The sequence below is a fragment of the Chiloscyllium plagiosum genome, chromosome 11, assembly GCF_004010195.1.
Source record: "Chiloscyllium plagiosum isolate BGI_BamShark_2017 chromosome 11, ASM401019v2, whole genome shotgun sequence".
Taxonomy (NCBI): domain Eukaryota; kingdom Metazoa; phylum Chordata; class Chondrichthyes; order Orectolobiformes; family Hemiscylliidae; genus Chiloscyllium; species Chiloscyllium plagiosum.
Window position 1 is genome coordinate 91,966,522 of NC_057720.1, and position 21,582 is coordinate 91,988,103.

Consider the following 21,582-nt stretch of genomic DNA (forward strand, 5'->3'; position numbering starts at 1 on the left):
TCCTAGTTTGACAATATTGCACATAGACTCAAGAAAGGTTTATAGCCGCAGATGTAAACAGAAGAGTGCAAAGTAGGAGATGAGGCCAAAAAAATGACACCGATTAGCTGGGAACATAATTCGGAAGAGTAATGCTTTTGAGATAGAGAGGTCATCAGAGGGAACGTAAGGCTGATTTAAGAAATCCTTGTAGAGGCAGACGACGTGGCTGAGGTAAGGAATGCTTTAATAAACCCAGACACATAGATGTGAATGCTCTGAAGGAAGAAGATCTCTGAAATTTGAGAGGATAAAATGGTTAAAGAACAGCTCCCAGAGTAGAAACGATGCAATGCATCCAAAGAAGTCACGATTTGTAACTCGAGCTCTGACTGTAACCTTCCAATCGTCATTAATGTGGGGAAAAATGCCAAGGACTGGAAGCTGCAAATGTTATATGGCTGTTCAACCAAAGGAAGTAGGAGAAACCTGTCCACTGGTCAGTCAGCATAACATCAAGCATGAGGACCCATACCTTACCATAATTCTAGAAACTATTAATTGGAGTTTGGAAATTCCTGCGTTAATAAACAAGAGCCAGCAGGCATTGACTGAAGGTGAACGGTGTCTGGTAAACTTGAGTTGAGAGAAAGAGTTGCTATTGTATTGGCTGAGGCTTTTGACAAACTTACTGCATAATCAACTGCAAGAATGAAGCTCCTATGATTAAGGGGCGGTGGTAATATTGGTATGAAATTAGCTAAGGAGTGGAAAGCAAAGAGTAGCAGTGCGTAGTTGCATTGTTTTTTTTTCCCCTCACCAAGGTGTGCACTGGAGCCAATGTTCCTTTTCAAAAATATGAATTAACTTCTCTCGATGGAGAGGCATAATTTCAAAGTTTGCAGATGCAACAAAGCCTGATTGCTCCCGCCACAAAGACTTCTCTCTAGCTGCTGTTTCCAACCCTCTCCCTGGCAAGAGTTTGAGATAATTCCAGTCTGCTTGTATATTTAGTGTTTTGCAGTTGACTCTTGAGGTGTGGTTCCAACTGTGTCTCCATCTTGTCACGAAGGCTGCCTGTTTCGACCTCTGCAACAATGTCGCATCTCGGCTGATGTGTTCCTGAAACAGATTTACGTCTTGATCGCCACAAGGCTTGCACCCCTGAACAACACCCCCAGCTTCCTTGAGAGAGCTATAATTTTGACAATCGAATTAAGACACCTCAACGTGTTATGGAAGAGTGTTCAGCTTTTCTTTGTGTGTGGGGTTGTGGCAGACCTTGCCTGGTGTCGGTCGTGTTTACAAACTGAAGAACTCTGGTTTTTACAAGTGTCATGTCTCCCTCTTTCTATAAATGCTATGAATTGGAAACTACTTCACTGCTGAATTTCGTGCTAAATGTCTAATGCAGTATGTTGTGAGGCTGCAGCTCATATTTGGTTTTCTCCTCCTAGACTTCGAAAGAGGACTTGCTGCAGGCTGACTTTGAAGGGGCACTGAAGTTCTTCCGCGTCCAGTTGCCAAAACGCTATAGGGCTGAGGAAAATGCCAGGAGACTAATGGAGCAAGCCTGTAACATAAAGGTAAGTTATTGGATGGGTGGGAGTCGTGGAGAAAAGAGCAATTGGGGGTTACCTGCATCGCTCGACACATCCAAGTGAGATGAGATTAGATTAGATTAGATTAGATTCCCTACAGTGTGGAAACAGGCTCTTCAGCCCAACAAGTCCACACCAACCCTCCGAAGAGCAACCCACCCAGACCCATTTCCCCTCTGACTAATGCACCTAACACTACAGGCAATTTAGCATGGCCAATCCACCTGACCTGCACATCTTTGGATTGCGGGAGGAAGCGCCCAGAGGAAAGCCACACAGACACTGGGAGAATGTGCAAACTCCACACAGGCAGTCGCCCGAGGCTGGAATTGAACCTGGACCCTGTTGCTGTGAGGCAGCAGTGCTAACCACTGAGCCACCGTGCCTCCCACTTCAATATGCGAACAAACAAAAGTTCGTACCACAGTTGGTTTAATGAGCAAAGTGCAGACACTATTAATCAGGAAAGCGTCTTCAGATTTCAATCCAGGAATTAACTGAAGTTGTACTCCGTAATGTGCAACACTGAAGAAGCAGCTACACATGCCTGCCTTGTATATCAATCATCCAGGTCATTTATAGGATAAATGAAAAAGGCCATACTTTAATCTTGTTGTATTCATGAAGGAAAAAATTTGTTATTAAGCATTTTTAAAAATTATTTAATCTCCTGGTCTCCATCCTATTATCACAGATCCTTTGTTCCTCCTGCCTCCACACCCCTCCCACTGACTCAAATACTTTTACACTTCCCATCAGTTCTGGTCAAAGATCATTGAGCTGAAACATTTACACTGCTTCTCTGTCCACAGCTGCTGCCAGACTTGCTGAGTGTTTCCATCTCTCTAGTTTGCTGCTGTCCTTTCATTAGTAAATAAAAGCCCAGCATTCCCTTTCCACAGCACACAATTAGTTTCTTAAATAGTGAAACAAATCAGGTTATGATTTTGAAAGTTGGGAATAAATACCAACACTCTAAGTCCACCACCAGAACCCAGCTGCTGACAGATGAGAGGCGAGTGACTTTGGAGTTATGGGTTTCCAAATCTGCCCCCCTGAGGGATTTTCCTCCCTGGATGTCTGTTTTGGGGACTTGTGGATAGAAATCATTGTTATGATTTGTCACACTTCCATAATTGCACCATGATAGGAGGAACCACTGAATCTTGATGTGTCTTTTTTTCACTTTGTCCAAATGATTCCAGTTACTCTACCAGGAATTCAGTTGCTGACCTGGGTCTGCCATTTGCTCAGAGTCACTACAAACCTCTGTCCCTTGTCATCAATGCACCTTGAGGAGATCCTTATCTCTGCTTCTGAGAACTTCACAGCCCTGAAATGAAATCAGAAATTGCGAGAAAAACTCAGCAGGTCAGGCAGCATCTAAGTTCTTCAGATTGTTCTGTGAGGCTATCTACATCTACTTCCTGTTTAGCGCATACACGTCAGTGAGGTTCCCTCACTGTTTTTGCCCCTGTGTAAAGCAGCCCCTCGTGAATTCACCTGAAGCAAGCGCGCGCGCGCGCACACAAACACAAATACAAACACAAATTTGTTCAGCCACTCTGTTGACCTTGTTGCCTGACACATTGTATCCCTCCCATCCCGATCATTTTGTTGGTGTAGCTCCCACAGTGCAGGGAGTGTATCCTCCCACAAGGCTGGAACAGACCTGACTCCATTACTGGCCGTCAGCATTGCTGATCACCACGTCCTAGTGGAGGTTGCCACCTTGTGCTGTGACCAGGAATATTTACCACAACGGGGAAAACTTCCCTGTGCACTGTCAACAAGCGATCCACCTCTGTACTTTTGCCAACCCAATCATGAAATAATCTCATGTCATGCTTACCCTATATGTAACACTTGGGAGGAGAATGATGTCATGGTAATGTCTCTGAGCTGGAGACAGGAGTCCAAATCCCACCATTGGAAGCTGGTGGGATTTATTAATCAATCTGGAATTGAAAACTACTATCATCAACTCTTGTAAAATCCCATCTACTTCACTAATGCCCTTTTTAGGGAAGAAAATCTGCTGCCTGAGCCTGGCCAATGTGTGATGTGGATATGCTGGGGTTGGACTAGGTGGACAAAGATTTTTTTTTAAAAAAAGAATCTCACAACAGGAGATTCATCAGGAGCAGCACTCTAAAAGCGAGTACTTCCAAACAAACCTGTTGGACTCTAACCTGGTGATATGTGATTTTTAACTTTGGCTGTGTGTGACTCCAAAGCTGCAACAGTGTGGTTAACTGCCATCTGAAATGGCTCCGCAAGTCTTTCAGTTCAGTGGCAATTAGGGGTGGCACCACAGCCATGAAAAGAATAAAGAATAAAATCTCTTTGCTGTTTGCCTGGGCTCTTGAGTTGTGTCTCTTGTCCACTTCCTGGTTTAGCATCCACATTCCAGGCTCTCTTGTGGGGGAGGTCCAATTTCTTTTCTTTCATCCTCCCCTATCTAGCTCAATCCTGAATGCCTGTAATCCCTGTCGTCTTAAATTGTTGTTTTAAAGCCATCCCTTCTCTCGTATCACCTTACCTGGCTCATGGTCAAATTTTATTTGATTATGCAATTTCAAGGTGCTGTTTAAATACCGTGTGGTATTCTATTCCAAAATCTGGAGTTAATACAAGTCTCTGGGTTCTTGCAGTGCAAGAGTTTCTAGCTAAGGCACCCAGAGCAGATCTTATTAACTATCTGATCATGTTTTCTTCTTGTGTTGGCGAGAATGACAGATTAAAGGATTGTGTTTTGAATTGTCTCAGCTTTCTGTGTGTCATTCATAGTCTGCAGCTAGGAAAGTGCAATTGGAAACCTTTTGACCTGTTTTAGGACAGCAGCTTTGCCATTGGATGTTTTGTAGTTTGGCATTAAAATGCAAGAAATTGCTTGTTTAACACTGTTAATCCCAAGAGAATTTCTGTCAAAGAGCAAAAGACTGAGTCATAATGAGTGAAAAACGTACAAACTGTACTCCACAACGTGAATTTAATCCCATGGGCTGCGTTCTCTTGTTTTCCCTGTTCCTAAGGCACCACCTTGTATCCTAGCAACCAGTAATTGGTCCCACATGAAAACTAGTCCGAAGACAGAAGGAGCTGAGCACTAAGGAAGTACAAACGTTGCAAGCAAACTAGCCCGTTTCTCTGTTCAACACCCTTCGATTTAACTACAAGGTCAAACTGGAAAATTCTGACACCCGATGTGCTCCTTGTTTCAAACCTGTCCATATGTCACCAGTTGCAGTCAGTTATGATCTGTGTTTTTGAGTTTTTACTTCCACAGTTTATGTGGGTACAAATTGGTGTGGGTGAACAGGGCCTATTATTCTGGCAAGGTTTGTGTTTTACACATTGAGATTCAACAGTGTCTTTGTGGTGAAGGTATTCAGTGCAATGTTCTACGTGTACACGTTTTGATTACAAGTCCTGATGATCTTATTAGAGACGTAAGCATGTTAGCAGCAGTCCTTCTGAAACCAGATAAATCCTTAACAGTCCGTATTAGTTCAGGGCAGGAGACACATGACATGAAGCCTATTTGAACTCCTATTCAGCATAGTCTGAGCAACAATCGTGTGTGAGCTAATAAATATTTGTGCCCCCCATGTGCCAGGCAATGACTATCTCCTATAAAAAGAATCTGACCATCACTCCATGGTGTTCAACAGCATTACCATCGTTGAATCCCCCACCGGCAACATCCTTGGAGTTATCATCGACCAGGAACTCAGCTGGACTTGCCATCTAAATACAGTAGCTACCAGAGCAGGTCAGAAACTAGGAATACTGCAGCAAGTGAAGTCACCTCTTGGCTCCTCCAAAGCCTGTCCACCATCTACAAGGCACAAGTCAGGAGTGTGATGGAATGTTCCCCACTTGCCTGAATGAGTTCAGCTCCAACCTCACTCAAGAAGCTTGGCATCACCTAGACAATGCAGTCCTTGTACCTTGTAGAAAGGCTTTGAGGTGTTAATTGCTGCAGTATTCTTAGCCTCTGATCTGTTCTTGTAGCCGCAGTATCTATTGTGGTGAGCCCAGTTAAGTTTCTGGTCTGTCGTAACTCAAGGATGTTGATGGGGGATTCAGTGATGGAGCACCACTGAATTTTGAAGTGCAGTGGTTAGATTGTCTCTTATTGGAGATGATCATTGCCTGGCATTTGTGTGGTGTGAATGTTCGTTGCCGCATGTCAACGCAAGCCTGGATATTGTTCAGGTCTTGCTGTTCTTGGATATGGACTGCTTCAGTTTTGAAGGAGCCATGAATGGTACTGAACATTGTGCATTCATCAGTGAACATCCCCACCTTATGATGGAGGGAAGGTCATTTGAAGTAGCTGAAGATGATTGGGCTTAGGACACGACTCCAAGGAACTCCTGCAGAGGGGTCCTGGAGCTGAAATGACTGATCTTTTCTGATGTGCCAGGTATGATTCCAACGAGTGAAGGGTTTTCTGCCTGATTCCCATTGATTCCTGTTTTGCTCCTTGATGTGCCACACATTAATTGGGACCTTGATGTCAAAGGCTGTTAGTCTCACCCAACAGGTGACGGTGTCAGGAGTGGTAGTGGTAGTGGTGATGGTGAGTTGAAGCAAAGTTGGCTCCATATCTTAAAAACTATTGTTGGCTGATATTGCTGAGGGTATGTGCAGATGTGGAGGCTAAACATAGATCTTCTGAAGGGCACACTAGGTAATGGGCCAGGATCAGGATGAACCATACTGTTGATTCGTTTATTCAAGCAGAATGAGTGGAATCCGAGTGTATCCCCAGCTAGTTGGGGAATGTAAAAGCAGGGATTTACTTCTGAGGCTCTGGCAGACCACATTTGAGTATTGTGCACAGTTTTGGGCCCAATATCTCAGGAAGGGCTTACTGACCCTGGAGCATGTTCAGAGGAGATTAGTGAGAATGCTCCCAGGACTGAAAAGCTTTAACAGGATTCTGGGTTTATGATCAATGGAGTTGAGAAGTATCTAATAGTAATGTGCAGGATACTGAATGGCCCAGTCATAGTAGATTTGGGAAGGTGTATCAATTGGTTGGAGAGACTAGGACCGAAGGGCACAGGCTTAGAGTAAAGGGAAGACCATTTAGAAGGGAGGTAAGGAGAAACCTCAGCCAGAGAGTGAGAAATCTATGGAATTCATTGCCACAGAAGGCTGTAGAGGCCCCCGATTGTCAAGGGGGTCAAGGGTTACGGGGAGGAGGTTTACCAGCCATAGTTGAATAGTGGAGCAGACTCGATGGACTGAATGGCCTAATTTCTGCTCCTATGTCTTATGGATCAGAAATCTGATTGGAGAAATTCCATCATGGAGATCCAGGAAAGATGGACATAAACCTTGGGAGATGATGACAGGTTCAAGCATTTGGAGAGGAAAGCAGCTCACCACTGTGTTCTCCCAGGGCAGTGATGGGTGGGCTATAAACTTATCCCAGCCAGCAGCATTAATATCCTGAATTTTCTTTGAGTTTTGATTATGGGAAGGTACTGCAGAGGAGAATTTAAGGGGTGCTGTTGTTCTTACTGAGAGTTCATGCCTGATGTTCTTTTGGAAGGAGAGTGGACAGCAACTCAAGAAAGAACAGCTAGGAAACAAGTTGTGGGCCAGGGAGGAGACTGGGTAGTCAGCAGATGGAGCTACGTGCAGGTGGTGGCTCTTGTGGGCAGCCCCAGATTGGTGAGGGGGACGTAGGACAGGAAGTAGAGAAAAATGGGAGCTTCAGTCTCCAGCCAGTGGGAACAGTACAGGATGATTTGAAGACTGACCTTCTCTGACTGTCCATGACCAGAGTTTCTGGCCTGCCCAATGACATCAGGCTCATCAGCAGCCAAATTTGGTCTTCTCCCAAGAGTGCAGGAAAATTGTCTTTACTATCAATAGTCTGTACTGTTTAGCCGCTGCTATACACTTAGCTATCTACTGTTTTGTGAATCTGACCCTATCCCATCTTCCCTGACCTGCAATGTGATAGACAGGAAACACGCCATTGCACCCAGCTGGTCTTTGCAGGGGTTTATGCTTCTCCTGAATTTCATCTATCTTGGTGGCATATCTTTCTATCTCCCTTGAACCCCTTCTCCTTTCTGTTGGGGGGGTCTCCTCAGCCTTCGCTTCTCTGGGGCAAAGAACGAAATGTGATCCCCTCGACTTCGAAAATGTGGTGGTTTGTGACTCCACAGCTATAAGCTGAAATACAAATGATACGGGTTCTCTGATTGACCTCTGGGCTTGCTCCATTTCCAAGATACCAGAGTAAATTTAGTTCCAGCTGTAAAGCCTGTTGATGGGATGGACTGCATTTGCTGAGCCAGAGGAGAATAGGTAGTGTGGAAACAAAAATAGCAATTTCTGGTGAACGTCAGCAGGTAGAGTTAACACTTTTGAGTCCAGGAACTCTCCATCAGAGGCAATAGCTTGGAAAAAGCAGTATATGTGCTGAAGACAAGGTTGGTGGAGGAGGTGGGGGGGGAGGGACGGTGGAACAGGAGTATGGAAACCCTGGACACTCATCTTGCCAAATCTGAAAGGAAAAGCATATGCTAGAATACAGGAAGTTTGAATATGGGAGAAAAAGAAATGGAGCTGGGGAGATGGATCTGGGAGAGACTGATAACATTTAGATTCTGAAAGACTCTTCTATGTAGTATGAGCAAAAACTATGAAATAAATTTCCTCCTTTACAACAGTGACTGGTACTTTTTAAAAAAAACAAGTATTTCATTAGCTCTCACACACTTTAGGATGGTGTGGAAGTTTAGTACGTCTTCTCTTTGCTCCTGTATTATAGCTGTGGTGTTCTATACAATTCTGCAAATGTTGAGTCCCTTTCCAACACACTTCCCAGTCTAACCTCTTCATAATGAAGAAATAAAGAACACAAAATTGGGGTGACTTTACATTAACAAGGAATAGAAATTCTTGTGCCGACTGTCTCTCATCTCGCTGCTTCCTAATCTAACGTGACATTGAAGTGGGACGAAGTGAGTAGTACTCTTCACTGGCAGCAAGGTAAGGGGATGGCCTCATACCATTCATTGGGTATGGTTCAGAAATGGCACAGATACATAGAGCATTAGAAGCCTGGGTATATCAGGTATGCAGTTAAGCCAATATCTGAAAAGAAAAGCATATGCTAGAATACAGGAAGTTTGAATATAGAAAAAAGCTGACACAAGACTACACCTGTGATACATTCTGGGCATCCCAACAGTGTGCTTTACTATTTGGAGTCTGGGCTGACTTTTAGATATTACTGAGGGGCATAAAAATTATCATCTGTGATCTCACTCTCTGCCCCTTTCTCCCTTCGTTTTCTCACTTGGGTGCTCTCTCAGAAAGCAACAGAAGTCCCAATGATAATCCCCTAATTATATTGTCCATTCCTACTCCCTTGTGATTGTATTGTATCCAGTAGTCTGTCCCCAAGCTAAATGACTTGATGACATGGAACAAAGTGTGATGCAATATGCTCAGGGAAATGAGTGTCACAAGTGAATACTATCTCTTCCTGGATTGATGCTGCAGGCTTAGAGCAGAAGTGGTTACCCAGCTACCTGAAGGAGGACCTATGGCTCAAATATATCTCCAACCACAGAGTGTTTCTGCAGCGCAGAATAAAGTTGCGCTTCAAGACCCTGCTGAATCCTGGACACAGCTGATTCCTTGGATATTCCCTGGGAAATTGAAAATTGTGATGGGCAGTTTCTGGAATCTGGAATTCTCTGGCAACCCTTAATATCCACTAATTCAGTGTGAATTCTGCATGTTAGTGTTAAGTCCCCTGCCATGAAAGGGCACATTTACTCATAACAGTTCACCATTCATGTTTGACTGTGCTGCTGACTATGCCCTCCTCTGTCCTGCACTACAATACACTTCACATTTCTGAAGAACTGAGTGGAATGGCAATTGCACCATTCTGAATAGGAATCATACCAGACTCTAAGCATGATCTCTCTGTCATTCTCTGCCAGACCTGTTGAATTTCTCTAGTACTTTGGCTTTTTTGTTTTTTGATGGTTTGACTGCGATTCCATGTCATGGGATGTCTGGTCTTCAGAGTGCATAGCATGTCCAGCTATTTCTCAATACAATTTGATGTACTGCAGTTTATGTACCATTCATATCCTGTCACTTTTCATCCAGATGCGGTCAGTGTTGTAATAAAGCAGGATGCACTGTATTTTAAGCTACCATTGTGTCTGGTAATGTTCCAGTTCAGATTATAAAACTTGCACACCAGCTCAAAGTACATGGGTTGAAATTTCTGATGGGAATCAGGTAGTATTCCAAGTTGTTTGCTTCGCCACTATTCCTGGATCTAACTTGGACTAATCCAAGTCTGAGTGTGTGTGAGAAGATTCTACACTCTCCCTAATCATTGCAGTATGCTTAAATGTCAGCCTCGGTTCATTGGACAAATTGTAATAATGTCAGCCAGCTGGATGTCATAGAACGAGTTCCCTGATTGGACCAGGTTAACAGCCCCAATCAGAATCCTGTCTGATTGATCAGATCAGGAGTGTCATAAAATTCCTGCAGTGTGGAAACAGGCTATTCAGCCCAACAAGTCCACGCCAAACCTCTGAAGAGTAATGCAACCGGATCCATTCCCCGATTACTCTACATTTACCCCTATCCAATACATCTAACCAACACATCCCTGAACACTATGGGCAGTTTAGCATAGCCACTTCACCTGACCTGCACTTCCTTGGATTGTGGGAGGAAACTGGAGCACCCAGAGGACACCCACGCAGACACTGGGAGAATGTACAAACTCCACACAGACAGTCGCCCAAGGCTGGAATTGATCCGGAGTCCCTGGTGCTGTGAGGCATCATTGCCAACCACTGAGCCACTATGCCACCCTAAGGTTGAGGCTCTGTTCACTCAGCATAGGCTCTGAGGAGGCTGGATCAGTGTCAAAGATTTGCTCCATATAAAGGGTGCCTTAGTGGTTGGGATACCAGCTTCTGTGGAGTTATATCCTCGCTAGCCTCTGAATCAGAAGGTCATGAATGTGAGAGTTGACCACGTAACTCTGCCTGATGTCTCAGTGCAGTAAAGAGAAAGTGCTGCACAGTTGGAGGTCTCTTCTTCAAATGGAACTTTAAACTATGGTGCTGTCTTGCTAGGCTGAATGTGAAAGGCTTAAGTAATAGGTGAAGAGCAGGAGACATTCTTCCATTAACCAAACCCACTCCCTGTTCTTGCGAATGTTGACTGCTTGGCCACTATTGCAAGGTAATCTGGTCATTTATCTCATTGCAATTTTTGGAAGCAATCTGGACCCACATTTCCTTACAAAAGTAGTGACAGCATTTCATTAGTAATTGATTGCCATAAGGGGCTTTGGGCTCTGCAGAGGTCGGTTTGTCATCAGTAGAGACAAATTTCCCCGGCTCTTTCTAAACCCCCTTTTGAACTTTGACTCTGTCCTGGGTGTGCTTGATAGGTACAGTCTCGAGGGAGCTTTACTCTGGATGTAACCCCGTGCTGTTCCTATCCTGAGAGTTTAGAAAATTCATTTGTGGGATATGGGCATCCCTGGCTGGTCAGCATTTAATGCCCATCCCTAGTTGCCCTTGAAGCTGGCAGTGAGCTGCCTCCTTGAACTGCTGCAGTCCACCTGCTGTGGGTTGACTTTCCGTTCCATTAGGGAGGGAGTTTGATGGGGATAGTGTAGAGGGAGCTTTACTTCCTGTTTAAAAGGCTAGAGGAGGCTTTGCTATGTTTCTGACTGGCACTTAAGCTAACATGGAGTTAGTAAACATGGACAGCGGCCTCAGATAGTCTTACTGTGATGAGCACAGAAACTTGTTCACTGATTAATGTGTAAAGTGTTACTCCTCATTGCTCAGCATGTAACACTTTTGCCTCTAGGTTCCAGTCATTACTGCAGGGGCTTCATTACCCAACAAGACATTGGATTCTGAGGGTGTACTGCACTGTCAATGGCGCCAACCTTTGAATGAGACTTTAAATCAAGGCCACAGCTGTCTACTCAGGTGGGGGGGGGGAAGCTTAAGAATGTCCAAGGTCTGTCCATTTCACTGTGTGAAGAAGAGCAAGGGATTGCTTCCTGGTGTCCTGGCTGGTATTTATCAACCAACATCACTAAAACATACCACCTGGTGATTTATCATGGTGCTGGTTGCAGGATCATCCTATGTACAAACTGACAGATGTTTGTTTCAAACATAAACAAGATTGTTGGAGAAACTCAGCAGGTTTGACAGCATCTAGTGACTGTTCTTCAGAATCAATGGACTTGGGGCAGTAACTGCTTTCTCTCTGCAAATGCTGTCAGACCTGCTGAATTTCTCCAATATTTTCTGGGTTTTTTTGTTTATTTTGGAACTCTGGCATCTACAATTCTTTGTCATCGAACAGATAAATTTCCTACATTGCAACGATGAGTATACTTGGCGCATAGATAGGGTAAATAGACAAGGTCATTTCCCTGGGGTTGGGGAGTCCAGAACTAGAGGGCATAGGTTTAGGTTGATAGGGGAAAGATATAAAAGGGGCCGAAGGGTCAACATTTTCATAGAGGGTACTGCGTGTTGGAATGAGCTGCCAAAGGAAGTGAAGGAGGCTAGTACAATTGCAACATTTAAAAGGCATCTGGAAGGGTATATGAACAGGAAGGGTTTGGAGGGATATGGGCTGGGTGCTGGCAGGTGGGACGAGATTGGGTTGGGATATCTGGTCGGCATGGATGGGATGGACGGAAGGGTCTGTTTCCATGCTGTACATTTCTATGACTCTAAATACTTCATTGACTGAAGAGCTTTGGGACATGCCTGAGGTCCTGAAATGTTTTATATAAATGAGAAAGGCTGGACTGTTAAAGAACAGCAACTTGTCAAATATTCCTCCTCTCCCTCCAACTCTATCCACCCTCCTATGGATCTGTAAATTGTACTTAAGTTTCTTGTGTTTATCTTCAAGTAGGTGTTGCCTAATTAACGGATTGTTTCCTTCTGAGTTTCTCCCCCTCTTGCAGTCGAAGTTACATTGAGGAGCAGTACTACTTTTGATTGTGACTGCTAGCACTGAGCCTCACAGGGCCACCCCTGCCCTCCCCCAGCCTTTTGTCTGTTTGAGTCTCTCTCACTCAATGTTTCTGTCTCTCTGTGTGTCTCTGTCTCTGTCTGTCTGTGTGTGTGTCTCTCTGTCTGTCTGTGGTTCTCCTCTCCCCTCCTCTGTTTGTCTGTCTCTCTGTAGCTGATTAACCTGCCCTTAGGAACTGATAGACTGAAACAAGCCACTCCTTGAAAGAGAGCACGTGAATTAGGGAGGAATCTAGAACATCTGAAAGTTTATTTTTGATCGCTGCTGCTTCCTGGTTTTGCACAGTGTTAAGAAAAGCTGCAGTCGCCTTAGACGGAGAGAGCTGACTGTGGGAACAGGCACTGGCTGCAGCTCCTTTCACCTCTTGTGGAACAGGTAGTTCATGTTGTGAAAAATGGTAGGCAACCTTTCCAGAAACTCCTGACGGCTTGACTCCCCTAAAGAGCCTGCTACTCCCCTCCTGCAGGGGGGCTCGCTCTCTCAAGAGACTACAAAATACCATTCGGTTGATTCAAGCCTGGAATCTCTTGAGACACCTGCGGAGGGAGTGATCTAAACCAGGAAATAGTTAAGGCAGTTTTGAGGTGGCCCACTGCCACAATTCCTTTGTGGTTGTGCTGCTGTTTTCTTTTTGTGTGTGTGTGTGTACACGAAGAGCCTCAGATAATCGATGTGTGAGAGTGAGCGTGAACGCGTGCTCTCTGAAACTCAGCCTCCGCGGCTTCTGCGCTCACTCTGTGCAGAGGCACAGAATGTCGTTTATGACCGTTTAAACTGCTTGCCAAGCCCACCCTCTCAAAGGAACGTGCGCTGAGAGCAGCCAGTGCTAACCGGCCACCGAGCTCTTCAATCCCTGCTCTGAATTCTGGCAGACGACAGGCAGGAAGTGGTCAGCAGGCTGCAGTTGAGGATCTCCCTCCCCTCCAAGAGATGAGACCGTTTAATCCGCGTCTACCCCCGGTTTCTTGAACTGTTTATCTCCTGAATTTGGAAGCGCAGCTTCAGAATTGGGGTTCAGCACAGATGTGGAAAGAGGGAGCACACACATAAATAAAACTCCGACCCTTCAACACTCTCTCTTGGGTTTCTGTCAATGGGAGCTACTGTGCCGTCAGTTGATGGAGTCTGTGGTGTGTAACCCATGTTTCGAGTAAAGAAGACTGATCTTAATCTGCTCCTTCACCACGACCCATTTTAGTGCCCAGAGTGGATGCAGTGCCGACTCTTCAGTCTCTTAACACTTTTCCCTCCACTTAGGGAGGCGGTATTTATTTATTTAATTTATTATTTTTTAAAATTCGTTGCTTTTTTGCCAAAATGATGGAAGAGGTTTCTATGACGGTTGCGTATGATGCTCACGTCTTCGGTCAAGTGGATGAGGAGGACACTTTGGCCAATATGGTGGCAACCACAAAGCCCAAGTCAATGGTAGGTCATTGCAAATGGTATTTAGTCAATGATACAAGGCAAGGTCCAGTTAATGTAGGGGTTATAAGTGAAATTATCTAGTGCTGCCTTTCAGATGAGCCATTGAACTATAAGGTCGTATTTGCTCCCTGATTGAAGGTGAAAGATTCAGTGTACCTTTGTTTGAAGGCAAGCAAACTAGTGGCCTAACCAAAATTTATCTTTAGGCCTGCATCTCTGTTTTAAAAATACTGTCATGTTGTAAAAACATGAATGTTTGTTTATGGGATCTCCCTGTGTGCTGATTCCTGTATTGCAATGGCCGCACTCCAGAGGTACCTCAGTGATGAGGTGCTTTTGTTTTTGCTTCTCAAGTTGCCTGGCTCCCTGCCTCCTTCCCGTGCCCTCCTTCCGACATGTGACGGTGATGTTATTGGGACTTGCAATCCAGAAACTGAGAATTTGAATCCTACCCTGGCAGTTCTAGTATTTATGTTCAGGATGCAGAAAGTGGCATTGTAAGAATGACTGTTGAAATTGCCGGATTGCTATGGAAAACTCAGGTGATTCATTGCCTTTTTTTAAAAAAAATAAATTTTGATGTCTTTATTCAGTATGGCCTGTATCTGCCTCCAAATGTGATTGACTCTGACATGCCTGGTGGAGTGGCCTGGCATGCCCCTTTACTTAATTTGTTTAGTTTAGAAAGCAAATGCCAACTTTGCAAATGATGTGCCAAAAAGATGAATTGTTAAATTTAAACTCTCATTGTTTCTATCACAAACGGGATCTCCCTAAAGTATTGCAAAGTTTCCTTTTAATTAAGTGGAGGGAATGAAAAATCCTGAGGTTACCAACAAATCCTTGTGAAAGAGTTACTGTTTATTTTTCTCTCCTACAATGCATAGTGCAAAGTTTAATTATAACAGTATACACACATCAGTCACTTGAATTAGTCAAGTAGATGTAATAATCCTCTTGGAAAGTTACGCTAATACTCAAGACCCACTACTCCTAAGATTGTCAGGAAAGTTAAAGATTTAATCTGGTTGCTCAAAATCCCCTATGTTTCTGTTTGCTGAATTGAAGTTAACAGAAAATACTGACTGGTTTGTGTACTTGGAAGAAGCTACTATGATTACAAATAAATCGATTCTAACCACAAGCCAAAAAAAAATCAATTTACAATTCTCTGACATAAACCCTACCTGTTACATCCCTAAACACGCATACAGACAGACGAACAAACAAGAGAAATAACATAGAGAAAAATATTAGAGGAACACAGTTCAATAGTACCGAGTCCACAAGATTAGGCAAGGTATCTTTTTGCTGCTTCTGGGTCCTCCTCCGATCATCTTTCCAGTTTTTTATTGAACATATGGGGCGGACGGTGACTCAGTGGTGAGCACTGCTGCCTCGCAGTGCCAGGGACCCAGGTTCGATTCCAGCCTCAGGTGACTGTATGGAGTTTACACATTCTCTCTGTGTTGGTTTCCTCTGGGTTTCTCCCAGGTTAGGTGAATTGGCATTGATAAATTGCCCATAATATTCAGTGATGCGTAGACTAGGTGCATTAGTCAGGGGAAATGTAGCGGGGTAGGGGAATGGATCTGGGTGGGATACTCCTTTGGAGGTGTGGACTTTGGGTCAAATGGCCTGTTTTCACTCTAGGGATTCTATGATACAGGGTGGTTGTATCTCAGTCACTAATGGGAATTGAGAATAGTGAGCAATCTTCCAATTCTTTGTTTTTCTGCAAAGAGAGAGGGATCAACTCTTTAGCATTTTGGAGACTTTCTGCCATACACTGCTTACGCGGACTGCTCACCAATCAGTGAGTCGTCATAGCAGAGCATTTCTGATCTAGACAACTGCCTCTGATTTGGTCTTTCAATCTAACAGGCTGTGAGCAAAGCTGCCCTGAGCGCACACTCTTGGTGCTGAGTCCAACAATCATACCTTTCATCTACTTGCCCCTACCCATCCCTCCACCCACCCCTCCACTGCATGTAACTACTAGTGAGTCTCAGTAACTTGTTTCAAAACTTCAGCATCTCTTTCCTTGGTTTAAAGCAGTATTTTTTCCCATCTGAAAATTAAAATACTGGTCTTTTACACACTAAATTGTTGACTTAATTTCTGTCCCACTCTCTGACCCTTATTCCCAATAGCCCCATCGGCCAGTGTTTTATTCTGTTGTAAGAGTAATAACAAAATACATTTGAGGGGTTATTTATTTTTAAAGTTTCCCTTTCCCTCCTTAGCGTGAAGGTGGTGGGCTCTAACAGGGTGTGTGGGTGCAGTTCCACAGACCCCACTTCTTCCCTCAAGGTGCTGACTCTCACTGGGAGTGTCAAACCCATGTACCCTAATCCCCTTGTCCAAGTAGAATTACCACCCATCCTGCTGTTTCAGTGTATGGCCTGGTGTCAGGTTATGTTTGATAGAGCTCCTGAAGATATTTAAAGGTGCAGTATAAATTTCAAGTTATTGTTGTTCTGACGATGCTGACTCCAGTGAAGTGGTTTCACTGATCGTTCTACGTTAATTAATGCCTTTGAGTAAAAGGTAATTCCACTGTGAAACATTGTGCTATAGGGTTCTTGTAGAATATCAGGCACCGTCTGTAACCGACTTGTGTGTGACACATTTGAAATGACCAGTGTGGTAAACACACCAAGTTGAGAGGTTTCCTCGTTTGGCTGAGCGACTGTTGACTTTGCAAAGTTCCTGAATGGACCCCTCAGACATGAGAAATGGATACCTCCGTGTTAAATGGCATGGAGAGGCAAACATCCAAATGAACGACTTATGTTCTGAGGGAGTGGTGAGACAAGTGAAGAGCAGAGGTGTTTGGGGAGGAAATTTGAGTGCTCTGGGTGAGTAATGGTCTAGCTACCACGTGCTGGAGTTGGAAGAGTAGGGGACATCTTGGGAAAGTTAGAGAACAATGGTTGATGCCAGGGAAGGATTAACACTCATGTACAAACAATAATCTTTAAAAGAGAGGGCTTGGGCCTCCGTGCAGCTCAGTGAGGGCAGAGGTAATGACCAGCTGCAGAGGAAAATGCCAGCAGGAGAGATCTCAAAGGAGCTGAAGACAATATGGAGGTTTGAATGTAGCCACTGAAGCTTACAGCAACAAGACGTTGCACTGATATAGTGCCTTCAGATATTAAAAGAAAACATTCCAGCGAAGTTCGACACTGAGCAGTGTGGTGAGATATTAGGGCAGATGGTGTAAATGTTACCAAGAGTCTTGCAGAAAGAAGAGGAGACGAGGTTTAGTGAGGATGTTCCAGGATTTAGAACGCCAGCAGCTGAGGGCATTGCCAGCAGGTACTAATCCGTTTAAACTGGAGGTGCTCAAGGTGTCAGGTTAAAGGAACAAGCTTATCCAGAGGACTGTGGGTCTGGGCCAGATCGGAAATGGGGAAGAGTGCGGCCGGGAGTGAGGTCCTGCTTAGCTGAGAGCTCATTAACGGCAACAAAGACAGAGATGATTGTGAACACTAAGGCAACAATGACACAGAGAGCCGAAAGCACTCAACCAGTAGAGCGTGGGACACCAGCTATCAAGAGCTCATGTGGGTTTGCATGCGGGTTTCCGTCACAGAAACAACTAAGAGGATGGGGGTAATACATGATAAGCTGTTTAATGATGGAGGGGATGACGGAACTGGAATTCACCTTTTGGAAAGCAGGTTTCAAATAATAGTCTGACTTCACTTTCGTTGCTGTGCCTACACAGTTAGGTAGGAAAGTAAGCTGTTAGATGCGGAAGGACACTGTTTGCAAATGTGACTATATAGGTATTGTGAATCACCATGAAGATGACAGCATAATGTGGAAAACTGAGGTTTTTCGCTTTTGATAGGCATAGCCTTTGAACAGGTTTAGGTACCTTTGTGTGCACAATGCAAAATATTTACCTTGAAGGTACAGGAGAGAATTAGGAAGACAAATGGATTGTTGATCAGGGTGTTGAAGTAATATGGTCTAAGAATCCAGCTGCAATTGTCGAGGGTTTTGGTGGGATCACACTTGCATTACAATGCATTACAGTTTGGTCTCTATTTCCTGGGATTAGAGGGTTGGCTTGTAAGGACAGATTGAATGAAGGGAATGAGCCTGTACTCTCCAGTTTCAACAAGAATGAGATTTGATGTAATTGAAACCCTTAAGAGGTCTTAACACGCTGCTTCCTTCAGCTGCAGTATTCAGAATTAAGATTCATAATTTCAGGGTCAGGACAACTATTCAGGATAAAATGGAAAATGCCTTTGTTTGAGGTTTTGAATCTTTGGAGTTCTCTTTTGGTCATTCGGTATATTAAAGTTTGATCAATGGATTTCTGACATCTGTGGGGATCGAGTGACAGGACAGGGAAGTATAGTTGCAAAAAAGATCATCTTTGCTCGTATTGAAAGGCAGGAAAGGCTCAAAGGGCTGAATGGTGTACTTCTGTTTCTTGATGGGTTCAAAGCCATTCCATAACACGATAGCAACATCTCATTCTATCAGTTTGCAATAGTTAGAGTTGTAATATTTCACATCGTGTAATCATCCAGCGCCCTGACTTCTGGAACCTGTGCAAGTTTAAATGATTGCCAGATATTTCTTCTCAGTGTGGCATTTACCAAGAATTCTGATATAATTGAGAAATAGAAGTGCGTCCAAGGATGGACTTTGGAGGGAGGGATGAGCCATTGCTGAAGATGCTAAAAACTTGATAGGAGGTCCCCAGAGAGGGCGGACTCGAACTGAGAAGCAGAGGGAAGTGGTAATGTAGCTAACTGCCTTGATAACAACCAAGTGAAAGAGGGGCAATGATGCACCACAGCTACATATTCGCGACATTGATCGAGGTCGCCTCTCTGCTGTGAACAGTAATTGAGAGGATTCTGGCCTTGTTCAAGGATGGTAGATAGCCTTAAAAAAAAATCCTCAATCTAATGGACCTCTGCTTGTTAAGACCATTGATTGCGGTTGTTGTTTGTGCAGTGATCTCCTGTAAGCCTTCGAACCCTCTTGACTTTGAGACAGAAGCTGAAGGGTGCATTTCAGAAACCTGAGCAGATAATCCAGACTGGCACATGCAGAGGTGAGCTGAGAGACAAAGGCGCAGTCTAACTCCTCCCTCCCGGGTGTAAGAAGTGTCACTGCACTATTTAAAGAGGAGCTGGAATGTTCTCCTAAAGAGTCCTGGCCAATATTTATCCTGTAGATAATGCTGTTGAAGTCAACCACTTGGTTGTTCAGACATTGTAGTTTATGGCATCTTGCTATGTGCAATTTGGCTGCCACATTTCTTTCTTCTGAAGTGTAGTCATTGTTGTAATGTACTTTATTGACTATAAAGCAATTTGGGACATTGAGCTTGTGAAAGGATGCTTTTTTAAATAAAAAAATTCATTCAGGGCACATGGGCATCTCTTATGCCTGTTCCAAGTTGCCCTGGAGAAGGGGGTGGTGAGCTGCCACCTTGAACCATTGTGGTGCACATGCTCTTGGTTGCCATTAGAGTGGGAATTCCAGGATTTTGACCCAATGACAATGAAAGAACAGCAATATATTATCAAGTTAGGATATTGAGTGGTTTGGAGAGGTGATGTACCCATGTATCTACTCCCCTTGCCCTTCCAGATTGAAGTGGTTGTGTAATGATTTTGTGATAAGACATAGGACAGATGCAGCTTGCTAGCACAGACATGATGTCCTTTTGAGTGTGCACCCGTTCCTATGTACAACTAAGATGGAGTGTGCAGTGAAGTGCGACGATTAACTTAAAAATCATAACTGCAGGAAATGGTAAAATGGTTTAATGAAATAAACTTTGGTAAGTGACTCCTGTGAAGAATTGCTGAGTCATGCAGACTGTTGTGTGTTGACTGAACTGTAGTATGCTTCAGTGCCCTTGGGGGTAAAGAGCAGAAAAATTGCTGAACATTTGTCAACCCAAGGAAGCTTGTCCAAAGCCTGCTTTGGGAGGGTTTGCAGTGGGTGACCGTGGATGCTGGACCAGTGAAAGCAAGGCAAGGCCTAGCACTCTGAAGGCTCTCACATTATTGCCAACTTGGACAAGGTAGTGGAGGGCGAGTTGTATCTGGAACATTTATGCTGGGGATTGTGGGCCAGCTGTACTTTGGGCATTGTCAGAGGGATAGAGGCTCCGGGCAGAGAATGAGGTTGGAGGTCCCCAAAGACTTGGGGAGGTGGCCAGAGGCACAGTGCCTGAGGGAGGGAGGCCTGAGGCCACACTTTTTTTTTGTTTTGTTTTTTTTTCCCTTTTCTCCCCTTTTCCCTACCACACTACCGCTGTTAGGTGGTAGTGTGGTGGGAGGGGAACATCAACGGTAGTGCTTATTTTTCCCTTGATGCCATTATCACTGAACAATTAGTCAACTTTTGAAAATAAGGGTCAATCCAACAATTATTGCAAACCACCCTCTGTACCAGTTCTCCCGCCTGGGAAAGTCTGATTGCCGTTTGAGTTTAAAGATCAAGGAAACTTCATCCACGCAGGAAACCTGGAAAATAGATAAACACTAGCAGTAACACAGTGATCTCTGAATCTTCCTGAATCGTGGAGCATGCTTGAGGGGCAAGTGGCCTTGTTCTGCTCCTAACTCACATGCACATGAACGCAGGCAGGTTTGGATAATACTGTGCGGGAATTCTTCACTCCAGATTGATGCTCCCTGTATTTTTCAAATAGCATGCGACAATGTGTTTCGAAGTTACATTTGTATAGCGACTTTCCCAATCTTACCACATACAGCAAGAGAATATATTGCATTGGGATGGCATCACGTTCGGTCTGCCCTGTAGAGGTGAGGCTGATGCATCAGATGGGGGATGTGTTGCCTTTGCAATCAGTCTGTGTTGTTATCAGTGACAGGCAATTCAAAAGAATTTGAGTAGGAAATCTTGTTCGTAGAGGGCTTTGGCGAGGAAAAGCAGAGAGGACACTGAGACGAGCTCTGCTGGTGAGTCGCTGGACTTGAAATGTTAACTCTGCTTTCTCTGTATGGACGCTGCTAGACCTGCTGAGTTTTGCCAGCAATTTCTGTTTTTGTTTTAGATTTTCCAATATCAGCAGTTCTTTTTGTTCTGTTTACAGACAGTAAGGATCAATGTGGGCAGAGGGTGTAAGTCTGTTAGTTTGAAATAATGACCGCATTGATCTGAAAAAAAAACTGGTTTGAGGCAAGGTATTTGATCAGGATAGAATAGGGCATGTGTCTGGAGGAAAGATGAACAGAGTGGGAATCATATAAACACAAGGAGAACCAACTAAGGGTTGAGGCTGTGTGAGACATTGTCAGGCTTCCTCCCTTTCTGTCTGATCTTTTCCTCTTCCTCTTCCTCCTGCTTTTTTTTCCCTCTCCCTCTCCCTCTCCCTCTCTCTCTCTCTCTCTCCCCTCTCTTCTCTCTCTCTCTCTCTCTCCTCTCTCTCTCTCTCCTCTCTCTCTCTCTCTCTCTCCTCTCTTCTCTC

At 44.3% G+C, this 21,582-nt stretch overlaps 1 protein-coding gene across 7 annotated transcripts in view; it reads left to right on the forward strand.

The window, feature by feature from the left end:
• The window catches only part of LOC122554666 (rab GTPase-activating protein 1-like), a 126,279-nt gene that overhangs the window by 69,328 nt on the left and 35,369 nt on the right, over nucleotides 1–21,582 (forward strand). For 6 of the 7 annotated variants that reach the window (XM_043700024.1, XM_043700031.1, XM_043700028.1 and 3 more), the window contains one exon: nucleotides 1,437–1,565. In XM_043700024.1, the coding sequence (XP_043555959.1) occupies nucleotides 1,437–1,565 (129 nt within the window). Of the gene's footprint in view, nucleotides 1–1,436; nucleotides 1,566–12,987; nucleotides 14,103–21,582 lie in introns of those variants that run through there. The other variant, XM_043700027.1, reaches the window with a different exon arrangement.